This window comes from Pristiophorus japonicus, chromosome Y, assembly GCF_044704955.1.
Source record: "Pristiophorus japonicus isolate sPriJap1 chromosome Y, sPriJap1.hap1, whole genome shotgun sequence".
In the NCBI taxonomy this organism is placed as follows: domain Eukaryota; kingdom Metazoa; phylum Chordata; class Chondrichthyes; family Pristiophoridae; genus Pristiophorus; species Pristiophorus japonicus.
Window position 1 is genome coordinate 38,473,614 of NC_092011.1, and position 25,037 is coordinate 38,498,650.

General features: G+C 54.6%; 1 protein-coding gene across 1 annotated transcript in view; it reads left to right on the top strand.

Moving 5' to 3' along the window:
* Positions 1-25,037, top strand: part of LOC139241111 (dynactin subunit 2-A-like) — a 93,131-nt gene that overhangs the window by 55,136 nt on the left and 12,958 nt on the right. The window contains exons 3-6 of the mRNA XM_070869803.1: positions 8,161-8,257; positions 14,183-14,244; positions 16,586-16,684; positions 21,857-22,017. Coding sequence (XP_070725904.1) covers positions 8,161-8,257; positions 14,183-14,244; positions 16,586-16,684; positions 21,857-22,017 — 419 coding nt within the window. The remainder of the gene's footprint in view (positions 1-8,160; positions 8,258-14,182; positions 14,245-16,585; positions 16,685-21,856; positions 22,018-25,037) is intronic.

The window sequence follows — 25,037 nt, forward strand, 5'->3', positions numbered from 1 at the left end:
CGCATATTCTGTGGCGGGGACGGGAGACAGATTGCGTCTGCATGCACGCACCCAACGCCACAGGGAGAGGCCGCTGACTCCCGGCCTATCTGATACTCCCTGGGATTCCTGCTCCTCGTCACCCATCCAGTGACCACTGCTGCAGAGGGCACTCGTCGAGGTCAGGAACGCCCTTGAATGTCCTGCTAGTCGCAGTCACTTAAATTGTAAGGCTATGGAGAAAGAGTGGGACTAATTGGATTGCTCTTTCAGAGAGCAGGCACGATAGGCCGGATGGCCTCATTCTGTGCTGCATGATTCTATCTCTCAATTTCCCCCCGCTTCTGTCACCATGGCCCGGCATACAGACGCTAGGTGCCTGTTCAACACCCAATCCAGCAGGGCCTCCTGTTTTGTTCACTGCGCTTTTTTCAGCGTGATTCGATGGGGTTGGGGGGGCGGGGGGGTGCTAAAACTTAAAAGTTGTTCCTTATACCACCAAAGTTGGGCAGTGCTCCAGTCCAGTAAGGGTTGAAGGCTTGCAAAGAATTGATTTGTGCGTGTGTGTACCTCCGATCCAATCAATCTGCCGTTATCGATCATGTAAAATTTAGCGTGCTTTCGGTGTATAAATTGTGGTGTGATTTGGAATGTATAAACAGCTACATAAGAAATAGGAGCAGGAGTCGGCCATTCGGCCCCTCGAGCCTGCTCCGCCATTTAATACGACCATGGCTGATCCGATCATGGACTCAGCTCCACTTCCCCGCCCGCTCCCCATAACCCTTCACTCCCTTATCACTCAAACATCTGTCTATCTCCACCTTAAATATATTCACTGACCCAGCCTCCACAGCTCTCTGGGGCAGAGAATTCCACAGATTTACAACCCTCTGAGAAGAAATTCCTCCTCATCTCAGTTTTAAATGGGCGGCCCCTTATTCTAAGACCATGCCCCCTAGTTCTAGTCTCCCCCATCAGTGGAAACATCCTCTCTGTATCCACCTTGTCAAGCCCACTCTGAGCTAATTGGTGGCGGAGAAGTTTAACCGTCTGGTGAACCCGACTATCTTAACTGAAAATCAGAATCTGTGTGTGGTATTTTAGCAAAACTGTTCCTGAAGGGAAGACGTGTGTAGTGGGCTCGTGAGCCAAGGGCACTACAGCCTGCTGCCCCCCCCCCCCCCCCCCAAACCCCCGCAGCATTCCTGAACCTTGCCGGTCTGACCCGTGATCCACAGGCAGCTCGTGGGTGGGGGGGGTGGAGTGGAGTGGAGTGGGGGGGTGGGGGGAGGAGTGGAGGGGAGGGGGGAGTGGGAGGGGGCGGGGGAGAGGTTGTGGGGAGGGGGGCGGGGGAGAGTGGGAGAGGTGGAGAGGGAGAGGGATGGGCAAGTCCAGAACAAGAGGCACAATCTTCCAATCGGGGGTGATGTCAGGCAGCATTTTGTCACACAAAGGGTAGTGGAGATCAGAAACACACTTCCCCAAAAGGCTGTGGATGCTGGGGTAAATTGAAGCTTTGAAGTCTGAGATAGATCGATATTTATTGGTGTAAGGGTATTGAGGGTTATGTAACCAAGGCGGGTAGATGGAATTAGGTCACAGATCAGCCGTGATCTCATTGAATGGCAGAACAGGCGCGAGGGGCTAAGTGGCCTCCGCCTGATCCTATGTTCCTAACCTGGCCAAAAGGGTACACTAAAGGCCACCCACCTTTTATAAATATGTCGCGGAACCAGGGCGAAGGTCGATACAAGTAGTGGTTGTGACGCCCTGCTTGAATTTGAAATACCAGTAGGTAAGTCTGAAGGAGGCGAGATAGTCCCCGGATGAAGTGTCAAACACAAAGAACGAGCCTGGTATCGATCGGTCACTTCAAGGGAGAGTGCTCAAAACCTGCCTCCGTGGATGTGCCGAGTTCTATGAGGCTGGCTCTCATCTGAGCTGGGCTGATTCCCGAGATGAAGGGGGGTTGTCTTGTGAAGAAAGGTTGAGCAGGTTGGGCCTATACTCATTGGAGTTTAGAAGACTGAGAGGTGATCTTATTGAAACGTATAAGATTCTGAGGGGGCTGGACAGGGTAGATGCAGAGAGGATGTTTCCCCTCGTGGGGGAATCTAGAACTAGGGGGCTTAGTCTCAGAATAAGGGGTCTCCCATTTAAAACTGAGGAGGAATTTCTTCTCTCGGAGGGTTGTAAATCTGTGGAATTCTCTGCCCCAGAGAGCTGTGGAGGCTGGGACACTGAATATATTTAAGGCGGGAGATAGACAGATTTTTGAGCGATAAGGGAGTGAAGGGTTATGGGGAGCGGGCGGGGAAGTGGAGCTGAGTCCATGATTGGATCGGCCATGGTCGTATTAAATGGCGGAGCAGGCTCGAGGGGCCGAATGGCCGACTCCTGCTCCTATTTTGATGTGACACAAACGCTGGGAGATGCAGGAGCTTGCAGTTAGCGATGTAAGGGGCACAGGAGGAGGTTGGTGCAGCCTTCGCCACGGGCAGGTCACGTGGAGCGAGTGAAATACACACTCCGCGTAAAATGGGAGCGAGTGCATCAAGTAATTGAAGGCTGGTTGCTGTCCCTGGACAGGAATTGTTCAGTTGTGAAAGATTTATGCTGACTCAGCCAATGCTTTAAGTGCTCTGTGCTCACTTGTCGCCCTGAGGCTCTGGTGCAGTCGCCAACCCTTTCTGTACTGGAGTTGTGGGGGGTTACGAGAGTAGGTGGAAATAATGGCGGGTCTTATTAGGTGAGGCGTTAACGGGCGTGTGAAGTTCTCCGCACAGAGCTGTGCAGGACCCGCAGAGGAAGGCCCAACTATGCCTATTGCTCGATTGCCCGACCAAACACGAGTGGGTTTCGGGAGAGGGCCTGTGGCAGGCGGCTGCCGCTGGTGGTCGCGACGGCGATCGCGTTTTCCCCTCCTCAGCGCGGGAGGTATTGGCGGTAACCGTGCCACACGCCCGCAGATCCGCCTGCAACACGCGCCCACGCCCCATCCAGTGAATCACGGAAATTTACCGCACAGATGGAGGCCATTTCAGCCTATTGTGTCCGTGCCGGCCGACCAAGAGCTACCCAGCCTAATCCCACTTTCCAGGTCTCGGTCCGTAGCCCTGTAGGTTCAAGTGCACATCCAAATGTGGTGAGGGTTTCTGCCTCTACCACCCTTTCAGGCCGTGAGTTCCACCCCAGACCCCCACCGCCCTCTGGGTGAAGACATTTCCCCTCAAATCCTCTCTAAACCTCCCCCCAATTACTTTCAATCTATGCCCCCTGGTTGTTGACCCCTCTGCCAAGGGAAACAGGTCCTTCCTATTCACTCTATCCAGGCCCCTATCACTGGCACGGACACGATGGGCCGAAATGGCCTCCTTCCGTGCTGTAACTTTCTGATTCTATGCTACCAGCACCTTAAATAAACTGGGTGCCAACACTGGATGCTAGAAATAGGGACCAAGAGCTTATTAAATAGAGAGGTGGGCTAAACCGCTTTACAAGGCCGTGCTGTACAGCCTCCACTGGAACAGCCAAACAGAGAGCTGCATAAACTGTGAAAGGGTAGGCGGGCTTGCAGGTTCTGTGCTGAAACCAGAACCTGACACATTAAACACCGACCGATGGTGAGATTTATTACCAGTTGATAACAGGGTAAGTAGGTATTACATAATGGCAATCGCTGAATAATAGTTTGAGATCAATTACTCCGGCCATTTGCATGAGCGACAAGGTGCAATGAATATCCGAACACCTTGCTCCTTAATTGTGTGGAACTGCTGAATCTGTCGAATTGAGAGCGTTAAATTCACGTTTCAGTGGAAATCGAGGTCCCTTTTCCCATCGTTAATTTCAAATTGCATGTCTTGTTCTCTGGCCTGGGCGCGTTTAATGAAATATTAACAAACGACCATTTTTCTTTTTTAGAAAAGCACTTTTTGAAATGTATTTGATTTCTGCTTGTGACTGCAGAGTTTAGCAGCCGCGACTCCAAAACCACTCGCCGATAGTGAGAGTGAGTGAAAGCATTGTGTGAAAGCACTGTGTGTGTGAGTGAGAAAGCACTGTGTGTGTGAGTGAGAAAGCACTGTGTGTGTGAGTGAGAAAGCACTGTGTGTGTGTGTGTGAGAAAGCACTGTGTGTGTGTGAGAAAGCACTGTGTGTGTGAGTGAGAAAGCACTGTGTGTGTGAGTGAGAAAGCACTGTGTGTGTGAGTGAGAAAGCACTGTGTGTGAGTGAGAAAGCACTGTGTGTGTGAGTGAGAAAGCACAGTGTGTGTGAGTGAGAAAGCACTGTGTGTGTGTGAGAAAGCACTGTGTGTGTGTGAGAAAGCACTGTGTGTGTGAGTGAGAAAGCACTGTGTGTGTGAGTGAGAAAGCACTGTGTGTGTGAGTGAGAAAGCACTGTGTGTGTGAGTGAGAAAGCACTGTGTGTGTGAGTGAGAAAGCACTGTGTGTGTGAGTGAGAAAGCACTGTGTGTGTGAGTGAGAAAGCACTGTGTGTGTGAGTGAGAAAGCACTGTGTGTGTGAGTGAGAAAGCACTGTGTGTGTGTGAGTGAGAAAGCACTGTGTGTGTGTGAGTGAGAAAGCACTGTGTGTGAGTGAGAAAGCACTGTGTGTGTGAGTGAGAAAGCACTGTGTGTGTGAGTGAGAAAGCACTGTGTGTGTGAGTGAGAAAGCACTGTGTGTGTGAGAAAGCACTGTGTGTGTGAGAAAGCACTGTGTGTGTGTGAGAAAGCACTGTGTGTATGAGTGAGAAAGCACTGTGTGTGTGAGTGAGAAAGCACTGTGTGTGTGAGTGAGAAAGCACTGTGTGTGTGAGTGAGAAAGCACTGTGTGTGTGAGTGAGAAAGCACTGTGTGTGTGAGTGAGAAAGCACTGTGTGTGAGTGAGAAAGCACTGTGTGTGAGTGAGAAAGCACTGTGTGTGTGAGTGAGAAAGCACTGTGTGTGTGAGTGAGAAAGCACTGTGTGTGTGAGTGAGAAAGCACTGTGTGTGTGAGTGAGAAAGCACTGTGTGTGTGAGTGAGAAAGCACTGTGTGTGTGAGTGAGAAAGCACTGTGTGTGAGTGAGAAAGCACTGTGTGTGAGTGAGAAAGCACTGTGTGTGAGTGAGAAAGCACTGTGTGTGTGAGTGAGAAAGCACTGTGTGTGTGAGTGAGAAAGCACTGTGTGTGTGTGAGAAAGCACTGAGTGAGAAAGCACTGAGTGTGTGAGTGAGAAAGCACTGAGTGTGTGAGTGAGAAAGCACTGAGTGAGAAAGCACTGAGTGAGAAAGCACTGAGTGAGAAAGCACTGAGTGAGAAAGCACTGAGTGAGAAAGCACTGAGTGAGAAAGCACTGAGTGAGAAAGCACTGAGTGAGAAAGCACTGAGTGAGAAAGCACTGAGTGAGAAAGCACTGAGTGAGAAAGCACTGAGTGAGAAAGCACTGAGTGAGAAAGCACTGAGTGAGAAAGCACTGAGTGAGAAAGCACTGAGTGAGAAAGCACTGAGTGAGAAAGCACTGAGTGAGAAAGCACTGAGTGAGAAAGCACTGAGTGAGAAAGCACTGAGTGAGAAAGCACTGAGTGAGAAAGCACTGAGTGAGAAAGCACTGAGTGAGAAAGCACTGAGTGAGAAAGCACTGAGTGAGAAAGCACTGAGTGAGAAAGCACTGAGTGAGAAAGCACTGAGTGAGAAAGCACTGAGTGAGAAAGCACTGAGTGAGAAAGCACTGAGTGAGAAAGCACTGAGTGAGAAAGCACTGAGTGAGAAAGCACTGAGTGAGAAAGCACTGAGTGAGAAAGCACTGAGTGAGAAAGCACTGAGTGAGAAAGCACTGAGTGAGAAAGCACTGAGTGAGAAAGCACTGAGTGAGAAAGCACTGAGTGAGAAAGCACTGAGTGAGAAAGCACTGAGTGAGAAAGCACTGAGTGAGAAAGCACTGAGTGAGAAAGCACTGAGTGAGAAAGCACTGAGTGAGAAAGCACTGAGTGAGAAAGCACTGAGTGAGAAAGCACTGAGTGAGAAAGCACTGAGTGAGAAAGCACTGAGTGAGAAAGCACTGAGTGAGAAAGCACTGAGTGAGAAAGCACTGAGTGAGAAAGCACTGAGTGAGAAAGCACTGAGTGAGAAAGCACTGAGTGAGAAAGCACTGAGTGAGAAAGCACTGAGTGAGAAAGCACTGAGTGAGAAAGCACTGAGTGAGAAAGCACTGAGTGAGAAAGCACTGAGTGAGAAAGCACTGAGTGAGAAAGCACTGAGTGAGAAAGCACTGAGTGAGAAAGCACTGAGTGAGAAAGCACTGAGTGAGAAAGCACTGAGTGAGAAAGCACTGAGTGAGAAAGCACTGAGTGAGAAAGCACTGAGTGAGAAAGCACTGAGTGAGAAAGCACTGAGTGAGAAAGCACTGAGTGAGAAAGCACTGAGTGAGAAAGCACTGAGTGAGAAAGCACTGAGTGAGAAAGCACTGAGTGAGAAAGCACTGAGTGAGAAAGCACTGAGTGAGAAAGCACTGAGTGAGAAAGCACTGAGTGAGAAAGCACTGAGTGAGAAAGCACTGAGTGAGAAAGCACTGAGTGAGAAAGCACTGAGTGAGAAAGCACTGAGTGAGAAAGCACTGAGTGAGAAAGCACTGAGTGAGAAAGCACTGAGTGAGAAAGCACTGAGTGAGAAAGCACTGAGTGAGAAAGCACTGAGTGAGAAAGCACTGAGTGAGAAAGCACTGAGTGAGAAAGCACTGAGTGAGAAAGCACTGAGTGAGAAAGCACTGAGTGAGAAAGCACTGAGTGAGAAAGCACTGAGTGAGAAAGCACTGAGTGAGAAAGCACTGTGTGAGAAAGCACTGTGTGAGAAAGCACTGTGTGAGAAAGCACTGAGTGAGAAAGCACTGAGTGAGAAAGCACTGAGTGAGAAAGCACTGAGTGAGAAAGCACTGAGTGAGAAAGCACTGAGTGAGAAAGCACTGAGTGAGAAAGCACTGAGTGAGAAAGCACTGAGTGAGAAAGCACTGAGTGAGAAAGCACTGAGTGAGAAAGCACTGAGTGAGAAAGCACTGAGTGAGAAAGCACTGAGTGAGAAAGCACTGAGTGAGAAAGCACTGAGTGAGAAAGCACTGAGTGAGAAAGCACTGAGTGAGAAAGCACTGAGTGAGAAAGCACTGAGTGAGAAAGCACTGAGTGAGAAAGCACTGAGTGAGAAAGCACTGAGTGAGAAAGCACTGAGTGAGTGAGTGAGAAAGCACTGAGTGAGAAAGCACTGTGTGTGAGTGAGAGAAAGCACTGTGTGTGTGTGTGTGTGGTGGGGATATAATTGAATATACAGTGATGGTACCGAGAGTCAAATGGTACTGCTCGGTCCTCTGACCTCCCGAAATGATGGAAGGACGGTGTGAGATCCCCGTCCCACTCTGGCTGGACTGCACGGACCTGACAACCATTTCCTTTACATCAACTCTGCAAAATGCTGGGGTTTTTTAATTACTTAAAAATAAATAAATAAATCCACCAAATTAAAACTTCTTTTGCTTTATATTCCTTTCATGACTTGCTGCAATTTAAATATCGTGCTCATGTGAGACATCGATAGTATCCGGATCGGCCAACATGGATTGGATCAAATATCTCAATAGTGTAACCTGCATTTCATAATCTGAGACCACCCTCATGTAACAGGCTCGAGGGGCTGAATGGCCTCCTCCTGTTCCTAATGTAACAGGCTCGAGGGGCTGAATGGCCTCCTCCTGTTCCTAATGTAACAGGCTCGAGGGGCTGAATGGCCTCCTCCTGTTCCTAATGTAACAGGCTCGAGGGGCTGAATGGACTCCTCCTGTTCCTAATGTAACAGGCTCGAGGGGCTGAATGGCCGCCTCCTGTTCCTGTGTAAGAAAGTCCTAGCTTTTATTGCTGTGTTTGCTAAATCTCAACCTGGGAGCGCCTGAGGGAGGGAGACTTCAACAGCTGGCAGTTCCCGAATTATGTCAATCTCGTGCGTTTGTAACTCTGTCGAACAGCCAGCTAGCACTGAGCTGCTGATACTCGCATGTGAACTATAGCCACTGAGGGGGGCTGCCAGCCCAAGTGGTAATATACCTCTGCAAGAGTCAGCTATTTCAGGAGAGAAAGGGATGAGCGGGGGCACCAGAGAAGAGGAGAGTGGGTGGGGTGTGAAAGAATTCTCACCTGACTGTTCTGTCTCTGCAGGAGGAGCTGAACAGCGACAGTGTGGACCGCATTGTTGTGAATCCAAACGCGTCTTATGACAAGTTTAAGGACAAGCGGGTTAGCACCAAAGACGTCGGTAAGTGTCCGTGCGGTAAGGGCTATTCCTCCTGCTCCTCCTCGCACCCCCCCCCCCACCCACCGCGGTCTGGTTTGCGCAGTCGGACATGGCTCAATGTTCTGCGCGATTGCCACGGTCTCTGAACCAGCGTGTCTGAGTCTGCCCCCGTGTCCTAACTCGCACCGAATCCCGTTCACCCATCATCCCCTGTGCTCACTGACCCCGTGTCCTAACTCTCACCGAGTCCCACTCACCCATCACCCCCTGTGCTCGCTGACCCGTGTCCTAACTCACACCGAGTCCCGCTCACCCATCACCCCCTGTGCTCACTGACCCCGTGTCCTGACTCTCACCGAGTCCCACTCACCCATCACCCCCTGTGCTCACTGCCCCGTGTCCTAACGCGCACCGAGTCCCACTCACCCATCACCCCCTGTGCTCACTGCCCCCGTGTCCTAACTCACACCCAGTCCCGCTCACCCATCACCCCCTGTGCTCACTGACCCCGTGTCCTAACTCACACTCAGTCCCACTCACCTATCACCCCCTGTGCTCACTGACCCCGTGTCCTAACTCACACCCAGTCCCACTCACCCATCACCCCCTGTGCTCACTGACCCCGTGTCCTAACTCACACTCAGTCCCACTCACCTATCACCCCCTGTGCTCACTGACCCCGTGTCCTAACTCGCACCCAGTCCCGCTCACCCATCACCCCCTGTGCTCGCTGCCCCGTGTCCTAACTCGCACCGAGTCCCACTCACCTATCACCCCCTGTGCTCACTGACCTACATTGGCTCTCGGCCCAGCAACACCTCGATTTCAAAATTCTCATCCTCCATGGCCTCCCTATCTCTGTAACCTCCTCCAACCCTCCGAGATCTCTGCGTTCCTCTAATTCTGGTCTCTTGAGCGCCCCGCCGATTTCCATCTCTCCACCATTGGTGGCCGTGCCTTCAGCTGCCTGGGACCCCAAGCTCTGGAACTCCCTCCCTAAACCTCTCCGCCTCTCTCTCCTTTTTAAGGCGCTCCTTAAAGCCTACATCTTTGACCCAAGCTTTTTGGTCACCTGTCCTGATAAAGAACTTGCATGTCAACAGTGGCTTTCACCCAAGGCACTTCGCAGACAATAACATTTTTTTGAAGTGTTGTAATGTCAGAAACGCAGCAGCCAATTTACGCACAGCAAGCTCCCACACAGCAATGTGATAATGACCTGATCATCTGTTTGATTTAATGATTACTCGAAGGCTGGCTGCCATTTTGTAGTAATCCACCAGGTAAGGAGGGTGGGGTGGGGGTGGGTTTAAATCCTGTTTGGTGCAAGGCAGCTGAATTGCAAAGCAGTGAAGCAATGAGCCCGCCCCCCCCCCCTCCCCATGGGTGAAGGGACCGTTTCTCGCCCCTGTCTTTTTCCAGGATCCCTTCTGTTGGACCATGTGATTTAGTCTGGCACTAAGAATGGATACTGGGCAGCTCGCTGAATCCGGTTTGCTCTCTGCTTCCCTCTCAGGCTCTGTGTGTGTGTGTGTGTGTCTCTCTGGGGGGGTGTGTGTGTGTGTGTGTCTCTGGGGGTGTGTGTGTGTGTGTGTCTCTGGGGGGTGTGTGTGTGTGTGTGTCTCTGGGGGGGTGTGTGTGTGTGTGTCTCTGGGGGGGTGTGTGTGTGGGGGTGTGTGTGTGTGTGTGTCTCTCTCGGGGTGTGTGTGTGTCTCTCTGGGGGGGTGTGTGTGTGTGTGTGTGTCTCTGGGGGTGTGTGTGTGTGTGTGTGTCTCTCTCGGGGTGTGTGTGTGTGTGTGTGTCTCTCTCGGGGTGTGTGTGTGTGTGTGTCTCTCTGGGGGGTGTGTGTGTGTGTGTGTCTCTGGGGGGTGTGTGTGTGTGTGTGTCTCTGGGGGGTGTGTGTGTGTGTGTGTCTCTGGGGGGGTGTGTGTGTGTGTGTCTCTGGGGGTGTGTGTGTGTGTGTGTCTCTGGGGGGGTGTGTGTGTGTGTGTCTCTGGGGGGGTGTGTGTGTGTGTGTCTCTGGGGGGGTGTGTGTGTGTGTGTCTCTGGGGGGGTGTGTGTGTGTGTGTCTCTGGGGGGGTGTGTGTGTGTGTGTCTCTGGGGGGGTGTGTGTGTGTGTGTCTCTGGGGGGGTGTGTGTGTGTGTGTCTCTGGGGGGGTGTGTGTGTGTGTGTCTCTGGGGGGGTGTGTGTGTGTGTGTCTCTGGGGGGGGGTGTGTGTGTGTCTCTGGGGGGGGGGTGTGTGTGTGTGTGTCTCTGGGGGGGTGTGTGTGTGTGTCTCTGGGGGTGTGTGTGTGTCTCTCTGGGGGGGGGGTGTGTGTGTGTGTGTCTCTGGGGGTGGGTGTGTGTGTGTGTGTCTCTCTCTGGGGGTGTGTGTCTCTCTCTGGGGGTGTGTGTGTCTCTGGGGGTGTGTGTGTCTCTGGGGGTGTGTGTGTCTCTGGGGGTGTGTGTGTCTCTGGGGGTGTGTGTGTCTCTGGGGGTGTGTGTGTCTCTGGGGGTGTGTGTGTCTCTGGGGGTGTGTGTGTCTCTGGGGGTGTGTGTGTCTCTGGGGGTGTGTGTGTCTCTGGGGGTGTGTGTGTCTCTGGGGGTGTGTGTGTCTCTGGGGGTGTGTGTGTCTCTGGGGGTGTGTGTGTCTCTGGGGGTGTGTGTGTCTCTGGGGGTGTGTGTGTCTCTGGGGGTGTGTGTGTCTCTGGGGGTGTGTGTGTCTCTGGGGGTGTGTGTGTCTCTGGGGGTGTGTGTGTCTCTGGGGGTGTGTGTGTCTCTGGGGGTGTGTGTGTCTCTGGGGGTGTGTGTGTCTCTGGGGGTGTGTGTGTCTCTGGGGGTGTGTGTGTCTCTGGGGGTGTGTGTGTCTCTGGGGGTGTGTGTGTCTCTGGGGGTGTGTGTGTCTCTGGGGGTGTGTGTGTCTCTGGGGGTGTGTGTGTCTCTGGGGGTGTGTGTGTCTCTGGGGGTGTGTGTGTCTCTGGGGGTGTGTGTGTCTCTGGGGGTGTGTGTGTCTCTGGGGGTGTGTGTGTCTCTGGGGGTGTGTGTGTCTCTGGGGGTGTGTGTGTCTCTGGGGGTGTGTGTGTCTCTGGGGGTGTGTGTGTCTCTGGGGGTGTGTGTGTCTCTGGGGGTGTGTGTGTCTCTGGGGGTGTGTGTGTCTCTGGGGGTGTGTGTGTCTCTGGGGGTGTGTGTGTCTCTGGGGGTGTGTGTGTCTCTGGGGGTGTGTGTGTCTCTGGGGGTGTGTGTGTCTCTGGGGGTGTGTGTGTCTCTGGGGGTGTGTGTGTCTCTGGGGGTGTGTGTGTCTCTGGGGGTGTGTGTGTCTCTGGGGGTGTGTGTGTCTCTGGGGGTGTGTGTGTCTCTGGGGGTGTGTGTGTCTCTGGGGGTGTGTGTGTCTCTGGGGGTGTGTGTGTCTCTGGGGGTGTGTGTGTCTCTGGGGGTGTGTGTGTCTCTGGGGGTGTGTGTGTCTCTGGGGGTGTGTGTGTCTCTGGGGGTGTGTGTGTCTCTGGGGGTGTGTGTGTCTCTGGGGGTGTGTGTGTCTCTGGGGGTGTGTGTGTCTCTGGGGGTGTGTGTGTCTCTGGGGGTGTGTGTGTCTCTGGGGGTGTGTGTGTCTCTGGGGGTGTGTGTGTCTCTGGGGGTGTGTGTGTCTCTGGGGGTGTGTGTGTCTCTGGGGGTGTGTGTGTCTCTGGGGGTGTGTGTGTCTCTGGGGGTGTGTGTGTCTCTGGGGGTGTGTGTGTCTCTGGGGGTGTGTGTGTCTCTGGGGGTGTGTGTGTCTCTGGGGGTGTGTGTGTCTCTGGGGGTGTGTGTGTCTCTGGGGGTGTGTGTGTCTCTGGGGGTGTGTGTGTCTCTGGGGGTGTGTGTGTCTCTGGGGGTGTGTGTGTCTCTGGGGGTGTGTGTGTCTCTGGGGGTGTGTGTGTCTCTGGGGGTGTGTGTGTCTCTGGGGGTGTGTGTGTCTCTGGGGGTGTGTGTGTCTCTGGGGGTGTGTGTGTCTCTGGGGGTGTGTGTGTCTCTGGGGGTGTGTGTGTCTCTGGGGGTGTGTGTGTCTCTGGGGGTGTGTGTGTCTCTGGGGGTGTGTGTGTCTCTGGGGGTGTGTGTGTCTCTGGGGGTGTGTGTGTCTCTGGGGGTGTGTGTGTCTCTGGGGGTGTGTGTGTCTCTGGGGGTGTGTGTGTCTCTGGGGGTGTGTGTGTCTCTGGGGGTGTGTGTGTCTCTGGGGGTGTGTGTGTCTCTGGGGGTGTGTGTGTCTCTGGGGGTGTGTGTGTCTCTGGGGGTGTGTGTGTCTCTGGGGGTGTGTGTGTCTCTGGGGGTGTGTGTGTCTCTGGGGGTGTGTGTGTCTCTGGGGGTGTGTGTGTCTCTGGGGGTGTGTGTGTCTCTGGGGGTGTGTGTGTCTCTGGGGGTGTGTGTGTCTCTGGGGGTGTGTGTGTCTCTGGGGGTGTGTGTGTCTCTGGGGGTGTGTGTGTCTCTGGGGGTGTGTGTGTCTCTGGGGGTGTGTGTGTCTCTGGGGGTGTGTGTGTCTCTGGGGGTGTGTGTGTCTCTGGGGGTGTGTGTGTCTCTGGGGGTGTGTGTGTCTCTGGGGGTGTGTGTGTCTCTGGGGGTGTGTGTGTCTCTGGGGGTGTGTGTGTCTCTGGGGGTGTGTGTGTCTCTGGGGGTGTGTGTGTCTCTGGGGGTGTGTGTGTCTCTGGGGGTGTGTGTGTCTCTGGGGGTGTGTGTGTCTCTGGGGGTGTGTGTGTGTGTGTCTCTCTCTGGGGGTGTGTGTGTCTCTGGGGGTGTGTGTGTCTATGTCTCTCTCTGGGGGGGTGTGTGTGTGTGTCTCTCTCTGGGGGTGTGTGTGTGTGTGTCTCTCTCTGGGGGGGTGTGTGTGTGTGTCTCTCTCTGGGGGTGTGTGTGTCTCTGGGGGTGTGTGTGTCTCTGGGGGTGTGTGTGTCTCTGGGGGTGTGTGTGTCTCTGGGGGTGTGTGTGTCTCTGGGGGTGTGTGTGTCTCTGGGGGTGTGTGTGTCTCTGGGGGTGTGTGTGTCTCTGGGGGTGTGTGTGTCTCTGGGGGTGTGTGTGTCTCTGGGGGTGTTTGTGTCTCCGGGGGTGTGTGTGTGTATGTCTCTCTCTGGGGGGGTGTGTGTGTGTGTCTCTCTCTGGGGGTGTGTGTGTCTCTGGGGGTGTGTGTGTCTCTGGGGGTGTGTGTGTCTCTGGGGGTGTGTGTGTCTCTGGGGGTGTGTGTGTCTCTGGGGGTGTGTGTGTCTCTGGGGGTGTGTGTGTGTGTGTGTCTCTCCGGGGGTGTGTGTGTGTGTGTCTGTCTCTCCGGGGGTGTGTGTGTGTGTGTCTGTCTCTGGGGGTGTGTGTGTGTATGTCTCTCTCTGGGGGTGTGTGTGTCTCTGGGGGTGTGTGTGTGTGTGTCTCTCTCTGGGGGTGTGTGTGTCTCTGGGGGTGTGTGTGTGTGTGTCTCTGGGGGTGTGTGTGTGTGTGTGTGTCTCTCTCTCTGGGGGGGTGTGTGTGTGTCTCTGGGGGTGGGTGTGTGTGTGTCTCTGGGGGTGGGTGTGTGTGTGTCTCTGGGGGTGGGTGTGTGTGTGTCTCTGGGGGTGGGTGTGTGTGTGTCTCTCTGGGGGTGTGTGTGTGTGTCTCTCTCTCTGGGGGTGGGTGTGTGTGTCTCTCTCTCTCTCTGGGGGTGTGTGTGTGTGTGTCTCTCTCTGGGGGTGTGTGTGTGTCTCTCTCTCTCTGGGGGTGTGTGTGTGTCTCTCTCTCTGGGGGGTGTGTGTGTCTCTCTCTCTCTGGGGGGTGGGTGTGTGTGTCTCTCGCTCTCTCGCTCTCTCTCTGGGTGTGTGTCTCGGGTTGTGTGTGTATCTGTGTGTCTCTTGCTCTCTGGGCCCTGCCTTTGCTGCCGTGCCTGCTTACACACACGATCCGTGCGCCATTCAAGTTTATAATAGAATCATGAATAATGCAGAGCACCTTCATCAAACATTAATCCTTTTACATTCCCCCAGATTTCTCCGATCGGATCAGCAAGGCGAGAAAGACTGGCTACGAGTCTGGAGATTATGAGATTGTGAGTGCACAGTGTAACTAATGACGTCAATGTTGACGTTTTGACTCTGCTGGTTCGTTGCCTTGTGGTTGCCCGAGAAACGCTGGCAGATTTGAGCGGGAGCTTGCGGTACAGGCTCCTTCCTATCCAGTGAAATATATTTACACCGGCGATGGGGAACTAGCCGTCTACTTATCGTTACCCGTGCAGGGGGCAGTCCCAGTGTTGCTGCTGGGGATGTGGGTCTGCACCCTGAGTGACTCCACACACCACCCCCGGACTATCTAGTCTGAATCGATCAGTCTCAATTAACATCCCAACCTGATCCCACATTAAGTGGGGATTGGATGTGGAGTCAAGGTACCTCAGCACTGTCCCAGCGACGCCCCTGGATAGCAATGCTGCATTCTCTCTCTCTCTCTCTCTCTCTCTCTCTCTTTCTCTCTCTCTCTCCCTCCCCCCGTGTTTTTCCCGCACCAGTGCCGCTTATGATTTACCAGGGATTTGAGCCCATGGTCTCAATGCTACCGTTGTAACACCCCCGCCCCACCCCCCGGACTGGAGCCCTTCCTGCAGTTGCCCCTCCTCTGCACAGGGCTTGGGGATCAACGCTGAGCCTTTTCACCACCCTGTGCCGTTCCTCAAATCGACGGGTTTCAGATCAAACCAATAAAGACTTGCATTGATATAGCACCTTTCACGACCACCGGACGTCCCACAGCGCTTTACAGCCAATGAAGTACTTCTGGAGTGTGGTCACTGTTGTAATGTGGGAAGATTAAAGCCAAGCCATCATATTTGCCCCAACCCACAAATCCATTCCCTCACCAATGGTTCCATCTCCCTCCCTGGCCATTGTCTCAGGTTGAAACAGGCGGTTCTCGACATTGGCGTCCGATTTGATCCTGACTCAATATCCACTCCCATCACAAAGGCTGCCCACATCATCACCCATCTCGGCCGCTCCCTCAGTCCGCATGTTGCTGAAGCCATTATACATGCTTTTGTCTCCTCCGTTGTTCTCCTCACCAGCCTCCCATTCGCCACAAACTTCAGCCCGTCCAAAGCTCTGAGCCCGTGTCCTAACCTGCACCATGTCCCGCTCACCCATTACTGGTGCTCGCTGCTATGTATATATTGGCTGCCAGCCCCTCATTGCTTCCAATCCAAAATTAGGTCCGTGCAGCAGAGCAGGTCTCCAGTCGTCCTGGTTAACCCTTGCCCCCGGACCGAGACACAGAAACATAGAAAACAGGTGCAGGAGCAGGCCATTCAGCCCTTCTAGCATGCACCGCCAATCAATGAGTTCATGGCTGAACATGAAACTTCAGTACCCACTTCCTGCTTTCTCGCCATACCCCTTGATCCCCCGAGTAGTAAGGACTTCATCTAACTCCCTTTTGAATATATTTAGTGAATTGGCCTCAACTACTTTCTGTGGTAGAGAATTCCACAGGTTCACCACTCTCTGGGTGAAGAAGTTTCTCCTTATCTCGGTCCTAAATGGCTTACCCCTTATCCTTAGACTGTGACCCCTGGTTCTGGACTTCCCCAACATTGGGAACATTCTTACTGCATCCAACCTGTCCAAACCCGTCAGAATTTTAAACGTTTCTATGCAACGGTCACCCCACGTTAAAACAATCCACCCACAGGCATCTTCCACCCTTCAGGATGTAGTTCGGGATCTGGAATATTAGCTCCTTCATTGAAAAGCAGGAATGGGGTACTGAAGTTGCATGATCAGCCATGATCATATTGAATTGGTGGTGCAGGCTCGAAGGGCCGAATGGCCTGCTTCTGCACCTATTTTCCGTGTTTCTCACCTGTGAACGCATGCCTCTTATCGCCTATAATGGTGGTGGTGGAAAACGCGGCAGCCAATTTACGCACAGCAAGCTCCCACAGACAGCGATGTGATAATGACCCAGATCATCTGTTTTAGTGATGTTGATTGAGGGATAAATATTGGCCCCAGGACACCGGGGAGAACTCCCCCTGCTCTTCTTCAAAATAGTGGCCATGGGATCTTTTACGTCCACCTGAGGGGGCAAAAGTACTTCATTGGCTGTAAAGCGCTTTGAGACGTCTGGTGGTGCAGAAAGGCGCTATATAAAGGCAAGTCTTTCCATCTGTGTCCTCTGGTTACCAACCCTCTCGCCAGAGGAAACCGTTTCTCCCGATGCACTCCATCAAACCCCCTCGTGTAAGGTGATTGGTGTTTAAGGGGCAGTCGGTCTCGCTCTCCTCCCCCCCCCCCCCCCCCCCCTCCAGTGTTGGGTTAGAGCAGGGAGGGGACCTCCCTGTGCAGCAGACGGTGATGCGTTGTGCGTAACACTGGTCACTTTTTGTTCCCCCACAGCTCGGCGAAGGATGCGGCATGAAGGAGAGTCCGCAGCAGAAGTATCAGCGCCTGCTCCACGAGATGAAGGAACTCTCCGAGGAGGTGGAGCACATTAAGGTGAGACTCCCTTCCCGCTGTTGTGGCGCTGTGTGCGCCTGTGCTGCAGAACACACCCCTCCCTATCTCTGTAGCCTCCCCCAGCCCCCTACACCCTTCCCTATCTCTGTAACCCCCTCCAGCCCCTACACCCCTCCCTATCTCTGTAACCTCCTCCAGTCCCAACACCCTCCCTATCTCTGTAACCCCCTCCAGCCCCTACACCCCTCCCTATCTCTGTAACCTCCTCCAGTCCCAACACCCTCCCTATCTCTGTAACCTCCTCCAGCCCCTACACCCCTCCCTATCTCTGTAACCTCCTCCAGCCCCCTACACCCTTCCCTATTTCTGTAACCCCCTCCAGTCCCAACACCCTCCCTATCTCTGTAACCTCCTCCAGCCCCTACACCCCTCCCTATCTCTGTAACCCCCTCCAGTCCCTACACCCTCCCTATCTCTGTAACCTCCTCCAGCCCCTACACCCCTCCCTATCTCTGTAACCCCCTCCAGTCCCTACACCCCTCCCTATCTCTGTAACCTCCTCCAGTCCCTACACCCCTCCCTAACTCTGAAACCCCTCCAGCCCCTACACCCTTCCCTATCTCTGTAACCTCCTCCAGTCCCTACACCCTCCCTATCTCTAACCTCCTCCAGCCCCTACACCCCTCCCTATCTCTGTAACCCCCTCCAGCCCCACAACCCCCCGAGATCTCTGCACTCCTCTAATTCTGCCCTCCTGACCATCCCTGATTATAATCGCTCCACCATCGGTGGCCGTGCCTTCTGTTGCCTGGGCCCCAAGCTCTGGAACTCCCTCTCTAAACCTCTCCGCCTCTCTCTCCTCCTTCAAGACGCTCCTTAAACCGACCTCTCTGACCCAGCCTTTGCTCGCCTGTCCCTAATATCTCCTTATGCGGCTCGGTGTCAAAGTGTGTCTGATAACCGCCCCTGTGAAGCGGCTTGGGACGTTTTACTACATTTACGCGCACTGTATAAATGCAAGCTGTTACTGCTGTTGTATCGGGCGTTAGTGAGAGAAAAGAGCAATGTTCATCGCAACGCAATGACTTTCTCTCAATGGTATTCAGCTGTTCCTAGCTCATTTCTTCCCCTTTCCATCCAACTCCTCCCTGCGTGGTTCCAGGGTTTGTGCCTCCCCTCCCCTCCAGAGTCCATTGCGTGTCTTGTTCGGTCTTCGTGGAATTCCGAGACAGTCGGCTCTTGGATTTGCCGCTCTCTCCTCTGCTCCGGAGCCCTTACTGCACCGTCTCGGTTTAGCTTGCAGTGGTATTCAATGTTCCTTGGTACTTTTTTTGAGACCATTCAAAATACTGCGCGTAAAACATAAGAAACAGGAGCAGGAGTCGGCCATTCGGCCCCTTGAGCCTGCTCCGCCATTTAATACGATCATGGCTGATCCAATCATGGACTCAGCTCCACTTCCCCGCCCGCTCCCCATAACCCTTCACTTCCTTATCGCTCAAAAATCTGTCTATCTCCACCTTAAATATATTCAATGTCCCAGCCTCCACAGCTCTCTGGGGCAGAGAATTCCACAGATTTACAACCCTCTGAGAGAAGAAATTCCTCCTCATATCAGTTTTAAATGGGCGGCCCCTTATTCTAAGACCATGCCCCCTAGTTCTAGTCTCCCCCATCAGTGGAAACATCCTCTCTGCATCCACCTTGTCGAGCCCCCCTCATAATCTTATACGTTTCAATAAGATCACCTCTCATTCTTCTAAACTCCAATGAGTAGAGGCCCAACCTACTCAACCTTTCCTCATAAGTCAACCCCCTCATCTCCGGAATCAACCGAGTGAACCTTCTCTGAACTGTCTCCAAAGCAAGTGTATCCTTCCTTGAATACGGCGACCAAAACTGCACGCAGTACTCCAGGTGTGGCCTCACCAATACCCTGTATAACTGGAGCAAGACTTCCCTGCTTTTATACTCCATCCCCTTTGCAATAAAGGCCAAGATACCATTGGCCTTCCTGATCACTTGCTGTACCTGCATACTAACCTTTTGTGTTTCATGCACAAAGACCCCCAGGTCCCGCTGTACTGCCGCACTTTGCATGAGCTTTTTTTTTAAATTTAAAAGCTGAAAGCCGATTGCACATCTTAGAGAAGATTGGTGGTATTCCAGTTTGTCTTTTCCATTCGATGCTCCTGGAATGTTTCCCTTCCCTGTCGCCTTGCCCCCCCCCCCCCCACACATCCAGGGAGCGACGAGGAGGATAGAATAACGTGTGAGGGTAGTGCTGCAACAGGCTCTCCTCCTCCCTTCGGATGAGACGTAAAAGATCCCAGGGCACTATTTGGAAGAAGAGCAGGGAGAGTTCTCCCCGGTGTCCTGGGGCCAATATTTATCCCTCAATCAACATAACAAAAAAACAGACGATCTGGGTCATTATCACATCGTTGTGTGTGGGAGCTTGCTGTGCACAAATTGGTGTTTCCCACATTGCAACAGTGACTACACTCCCAAAGTACTTCATTGGCTGTAAAGCGCTTTTGAGACGTCCGGTGGTCGTAAAAGGCGCTATATAAATCCATTTCTTTCGCTCTTTCTCTCTCGCTCTTTCTCTCTCGCAGTCCCCAACCTCCCAGACGCCACCATCAGTATTCCGTGCCATTACCCACAGCAATGAGTGGTGCATGAATCTTCTGTCAGCCAGCCAGCTGTGGCCGAGGACGATAAGGCGAAACAAAGGAAAGGCAGTTTATGGCATGTGTGAAAAAAAACGCTGCTTGCAGAAATTGCAGCATGATAGCAGAACACAGCATCGTTTCTGTTTACATACAGTCTCTGGGTGTGGTGGTGGGGGGGGGTGTTCATTTACAAACAGAAGTATAATTGGATTTTGTTTTCGACGCTGTGTACTGTCGGTGAGCTGATGGATCCCACAATCACGAGGCAGCTGGCGTCATCCAAGCTTGTGCTACTGTTCAGGACTTGTTCCCTCTCTCCCTCCCTCCCTCCCTCCCGCGCCCCCAGACCCCGCGTAGCCTTGCTGCAGTGTGTTGCAAGGTACATTTGGCCCAACAGGTCCATGCCGGTGTTTATGCATTAATACAGCGCCTTTGATGCAGTAAAATGTCCCAAAGCGCCTCACGGGGGCATAAATCAAACAGAATTTGACGCTGAGCCATATAAGGAGATATTAGGACAGGTGACCAAAAGCTTGGGTCAAAGAGGTAGGTTTTAATCATAGGAATTTACAGCACGGAAAGAGGCCATTCAGTCCGTGCCGGCCGACAAAGCCATCCAGCCTAATCCCACTTTCCAGCTCTCGGTCCATAGCCATGTAGAGTTAGGTTTTAAGGAGTGTCTTAGAGGAGGAGAGCGAGGCGGAGGGAGAGCTTGGGGCCCTGGCAATTGAAGGCACAGTTGCCAGTGGTGGAGCAATTAAAATTGGGGATGGTCAAGAGGCCAGAATTGGAGGAGCAGAGAGATCTCTGAGGGTTGTAGGAGGTTACAGAGATAGGGAGGAGAGGGAGGAGGTGGTTACAGAGAGATCTCGGAGGGTTGTAGGGCTGGAGGAGGTTACAGAGATAGTGAGGAGAGAGGAGGTGGTTACAGAGAGATCTCGGAGGGTTGTAGGGCTGGAGGAGGTTACAGAGATAGGGAGGAGGTGGTTACAGAGAGATCTCGGAGGGTTGTAGGGCTGGAGGAGGTTACAGAGATAGGGAGGAGAGAGAGGAGGCGGCCATGGAGCAAGTTGAAAAGGATGAGAATTTTAAAATTGAGACGTTGCTTAACAATGTGCAGGGGTGAAATTAAAAAGGAAAATCGAGGAAAACCCAAAGATGTTTTATAAAATACATTAAGAGCAAGAGGGTAACTAAATAAAGAGTAGGGCCTATTAGAGACCAGAAAGGTAATGTGTGTGTGGAGGCGGAAGACATGGGTATGGTTCTTAATGAATACTTTGCGTCTATTTTCACAAAAGAGAGGGGTAATGCAGATCCCTGAAGGTAGCAGGCCAGGTGGATAAGGTGGTTAAGAAGGCATACGGAATACTTGCCTTTATTGGCCGAGGAATGGAATACAAGAGCAGGGAGGTTATGCTTGAACTGTATAAAACACTGGTTAGGCCACAGCTGGAGTACTGCGTGCAGTTCTGGTCACCACATTACAGGAAGGATGTGATTGCACTGGAGAGGGTACAGAGGAGATTTACCAGGATGTTGCACTGGAGAGGGTACAGAGGAGATTTACCAGGATGTTGCACTGGAGAGGGTGCAGAGGAGATTTACCAGGATGTTGCACTGGAGAGGGTACAGAGGAGATTTGCCAGGATGTTGCACTGGAGAGGGTACAGAGGAGATTTAACAGGATGTTGCACTGGAGAGGGTGCAGAGGAGATTTACCAGGATGTTGCACTGGAGAGGGTGCAGAGGAGATTTACCAGGATGTTGCACTGGAGAGGGTGCAGAGGAGATTTACCAGGATGTTGCACTGGAGAGGGTACAGAGGAGATTTACCAGGATGTTGCCTGGGACTGGAGAATTTTAGCGATGAGGAAAGATTGGATAGGCTGGGTCTGTTTTCTTTGGAACAGAGGAGGCTGAGGGGAGACCTGATTGAGGTGTATAAAATGATGAGGGGCCTGGATAGAGTGGATAGGAAGGACCTGTTTCCCTTGGCAGAGGGGTCAACAACCAGGGGGCACAGATTGAAAGTAATTGGGGGGGGGGGGTTTAGAGGGGATTTGAGGGGAAATGTCTTCACCCAGAGGGTGGTGGGGGTCTGGGATGGAACTCACGGCCTGAAAGGGTGGTAGAGGCAGAAACCCTCACCACATTTGGATGTGCACTTGAAGTGCTGTAACCTGCAGGGCTACGGACCCAGAGCTGGAAAGTGGGATTAGGCTGGGTAGCTCTTGGCCGGCCGGCGCGGACACGATGGGCCGAAATGGCCTCCGACCGTGCTGTAAATGTCTGATTCTATGCAGGTAGATGAGCGAGCTCGGTGGGGGATGGGGTTGAAGAATGGTGCTTGGTGCGAGTTATGACGGTGTGGTGGGGGGCGGGCAGCCGCGTTTTGGATGACCTCGTGTTTATGGAGGGTGGGAGGCCGGCCGAGAGTGCCTCCTCGGGGGAAGTTTTTGAGCAAGTTTGCGAGGAGAGGTCACTGGATCGCCATCTCACTCACCGACCCGCCCCGGTTGCGTTTGTTTGGCAGAACGCGGTGAAGGAGTCGAGCGCGGAGGAGAAGCTGACCCCCGTTGCCCTGGCCAGCCAGGTGGCCACCCTGAAGCAGCACCTGGTCACCCTGCAGCTGGAGAAGGTGCTTGGGCCTGACGCCACCATCGACCTGACCGACCCGGAGGGTGCACTGGCCAAGTAAGGGCGAGGGGTGGAGGGTCCGCTCGATACCGTTGGGGGAGGGGGGAGTGACCACTCAATACCGAGGGGGGGAGTGACCACTCTACTCCGAGGGGGGGAGTGACCACTCTATACCGTGTGGGGGGGGAGGGGGGAGTGACCACTCAATACCGAGGGGGGGCGTGACCATTCAATACCGAGGGGGGGAGTGACCACTCTATACCGTGTGGGGGGGGGAAGGGGAGAGGGGAGTATGACCACTCTATACCGTGTGGGGGGGGGGGAGGGGATTGTGACCACTCTATACCGTGTGGGGGGGGGGGAGGGGAGAGGGGAGAGGGGAGTATGACCACTCTATACCGTGTGGGGGGAGTGACCACTCTATACCGTGTGGGGGGAGTGACCACTCAATACCGTGTGTGGGGGAGGGGGGAGTGTGACCACTCGATACCGTGTGGCGGGGAGGGGGGAGTGACCACTCAATACCGAGGGGGGGCGTGACCATTCAATACCGAGGGGGGAGTGACCACTCTATACTGTGTGGGGGGGGGGGGGGGAGAGGGGAGTGTGACCACTCTATACCGAGGGGGGGGGAGTGACCACTCTATACCGAGGGGGGGGAGTGACCACTCTATACCATGTGGGGGAGTGACCACTCTATACCGTGTGTGGGGGAGGGGGGAGGGTCCGCTCGATACCGGGGAGGGGGGAAGTGACCACTCAATACCGAGGGGGGGAGTGACCACTCTATACCGTGTGGGGGGGAGGGAGTGACCACTCTATACCGTGTGGGGGAGGGGGGAGTGTGACCACTCAATACCGTGTGGGGGGAGGGGGGAGGGGTGTGGGGGGGAGGGGGGGAGGGGAGTGTGACCACTCGATACCGGTGTGGGGGAGGGGGAGTGTGACCACTCGATACAGTGTGGGGGAGGGGGGAGTGACCACTCTATACCATGTGGGGGAGGGGGGAGTAACCACTCGATACAGTGTGGGGGAGGGGGGGAGTGACCACTCGATACCGTGTGGGGGAGGGGGGAGTAACCACTCGATACAGTGTGGGGGAGGGGGGAGTGACCACTCTATACCATGTGGGGGAGGGGGGAGTAACCACTCGATACAGTGTGGGGGAGGGGGGGAGTGACCACTCGATACCGTGTGGGGGAGGGGGGAGTGACCACTCGATACCGTGTGGAGGAGGGTGGGGGGAGTGACCACTCGATACCGTGTGGGGGAGGGGGGGGGGAGTGACCACTCGATACCGTGTGGGGAGGGGGGGGGAGTGACCACTCTATACCGTGTGGGGGAGGGTGGGGGGAGTGACCACTCGATACCGTGTGGGGAGGGGGGGGGAGTGACCACTCGATACCGTGTGGGGGAGGGGGGAGTGACCACTCAATACCGTGTGGGGGAGGGGGGAGTGACCACTCGATACTGTGTGGGGGAGGGGGAGTGACCACTCGATACCGTGTGGGGGAGGGGGAGTGACCACTCGATACCGTGTGGGGGGAGGGTGGGGGAGTGACCACTCGATACCGTGTGGGGGAGGGGGGAGTGACCACTTGATACCGTGTGGGGGAGGGGGGGAGTGACCACTCGATACGGTGTGGGGGAGGGGGGAGTGTGACCACTCGATACCGTGTGGGGGAGGGGGGAGTGACCACCCGATAGAGGGAGGAACCACTCGATACCGAGAAGGGAGGGGGGGAGGGGGGAGGGGAGTGTGACCACTCGATACAGTGTGGGGGGAGTGACCACTCGATACCGTGTGGGGGAGGGGGAGTGACCACTCGATACAGTGTGGGGAGGGGGGAGTGACCACTCGATACATGTGGGGGGGGGGGGGGAGTGACCACTCGATACCGTGGGGGGAGGGTGGGGGAGTGACCACTTGATACCGTGTGGGGGAGGGGGGGGGAGTGACCACTCGATACCGTGTGGGGGAGGGTGGGGGGAGTGACCACTTGATACCGTGGGGGGGAGGGTGGGGGGAGTGACCACTTGATACCGTGGGGGGGAGGGTGGGGGGAGTGACCACTTGATACCGTGTGGGGGAGGGGGGGGAGTGACCACTCGATACCGTGTGGGGGGGGGCAGGGGGAGTGACCACTCGATACCGTGGGGGGGAGGGTGGGGGGAGTGACCACTTGATACCGTGTGGGGGAGGGGGGGGGAGTGACCACTCGATACCGTGTGGGGGAGGGGTGGGGGGAGTGACCACTTGATACCGTGTGGGGGAGGGGGGGGAGTGACCACTCGATACCGTGTGGGGGAGGGTGGGGGGAGTGACCACTTGATACCGTGTGGGGGAGGGGGGGGAGTGACCACTTGATACCGTGTGGGGGAGGGTGGGGGGAGTGACCACTCGATACCGTGTGGGGGAGGGGGGGGAGTGACCACTCGATACCGTGTGGGGGAGGGGGGGGGAAGTGACCACTCGATACCGTGTTGGGGGGGGGCAGGGGGGAGTGACCACTCGATACCTCGTGTGGAGGGGAAAGTGACCACTCGATACATCGTGTGGGGGGGGCAGGGGGGAGTGACCACTCGATACCGTGGGGGGGAGTGACCACTCGATACCGTGTGGGGCAGGGGGGAGTGACCACTCGATACCGTGTGGGGGGGGGGGCAGGGGGGAGTGACCACTCTATACCGTGTGGGGGAGGGGGGAGTGACCACTTGATACCGTGGGGGGAGTGACCATTCAATACCATGTGGGGGGGGAGGGAGGAGAGTGACCACTCGATACCGTGTGGGGGAGGGGGGAGTGACCACTCGATACTGTGTGGGGGGGAGGAGGGAGTGACCATTCGATACTGTGGGGGAGGGGGAGTGACCATTCGATACTGTGTGGGGGAGGGGGGAGTGGACCATTCGATACTGTGTGGGGAGGGGGGAGTGACCATTCGATACTGTGTGGGGGAGGGGGGAGTGACCACTCGATACTGTGTGGGGGGGAGGGGGGAGTGACCATTCGATACTGTGTGGGGAGGGGGGAGTGACCACTCGATACTGTGTGGGGGGGAGGAGGGAGTGACCAT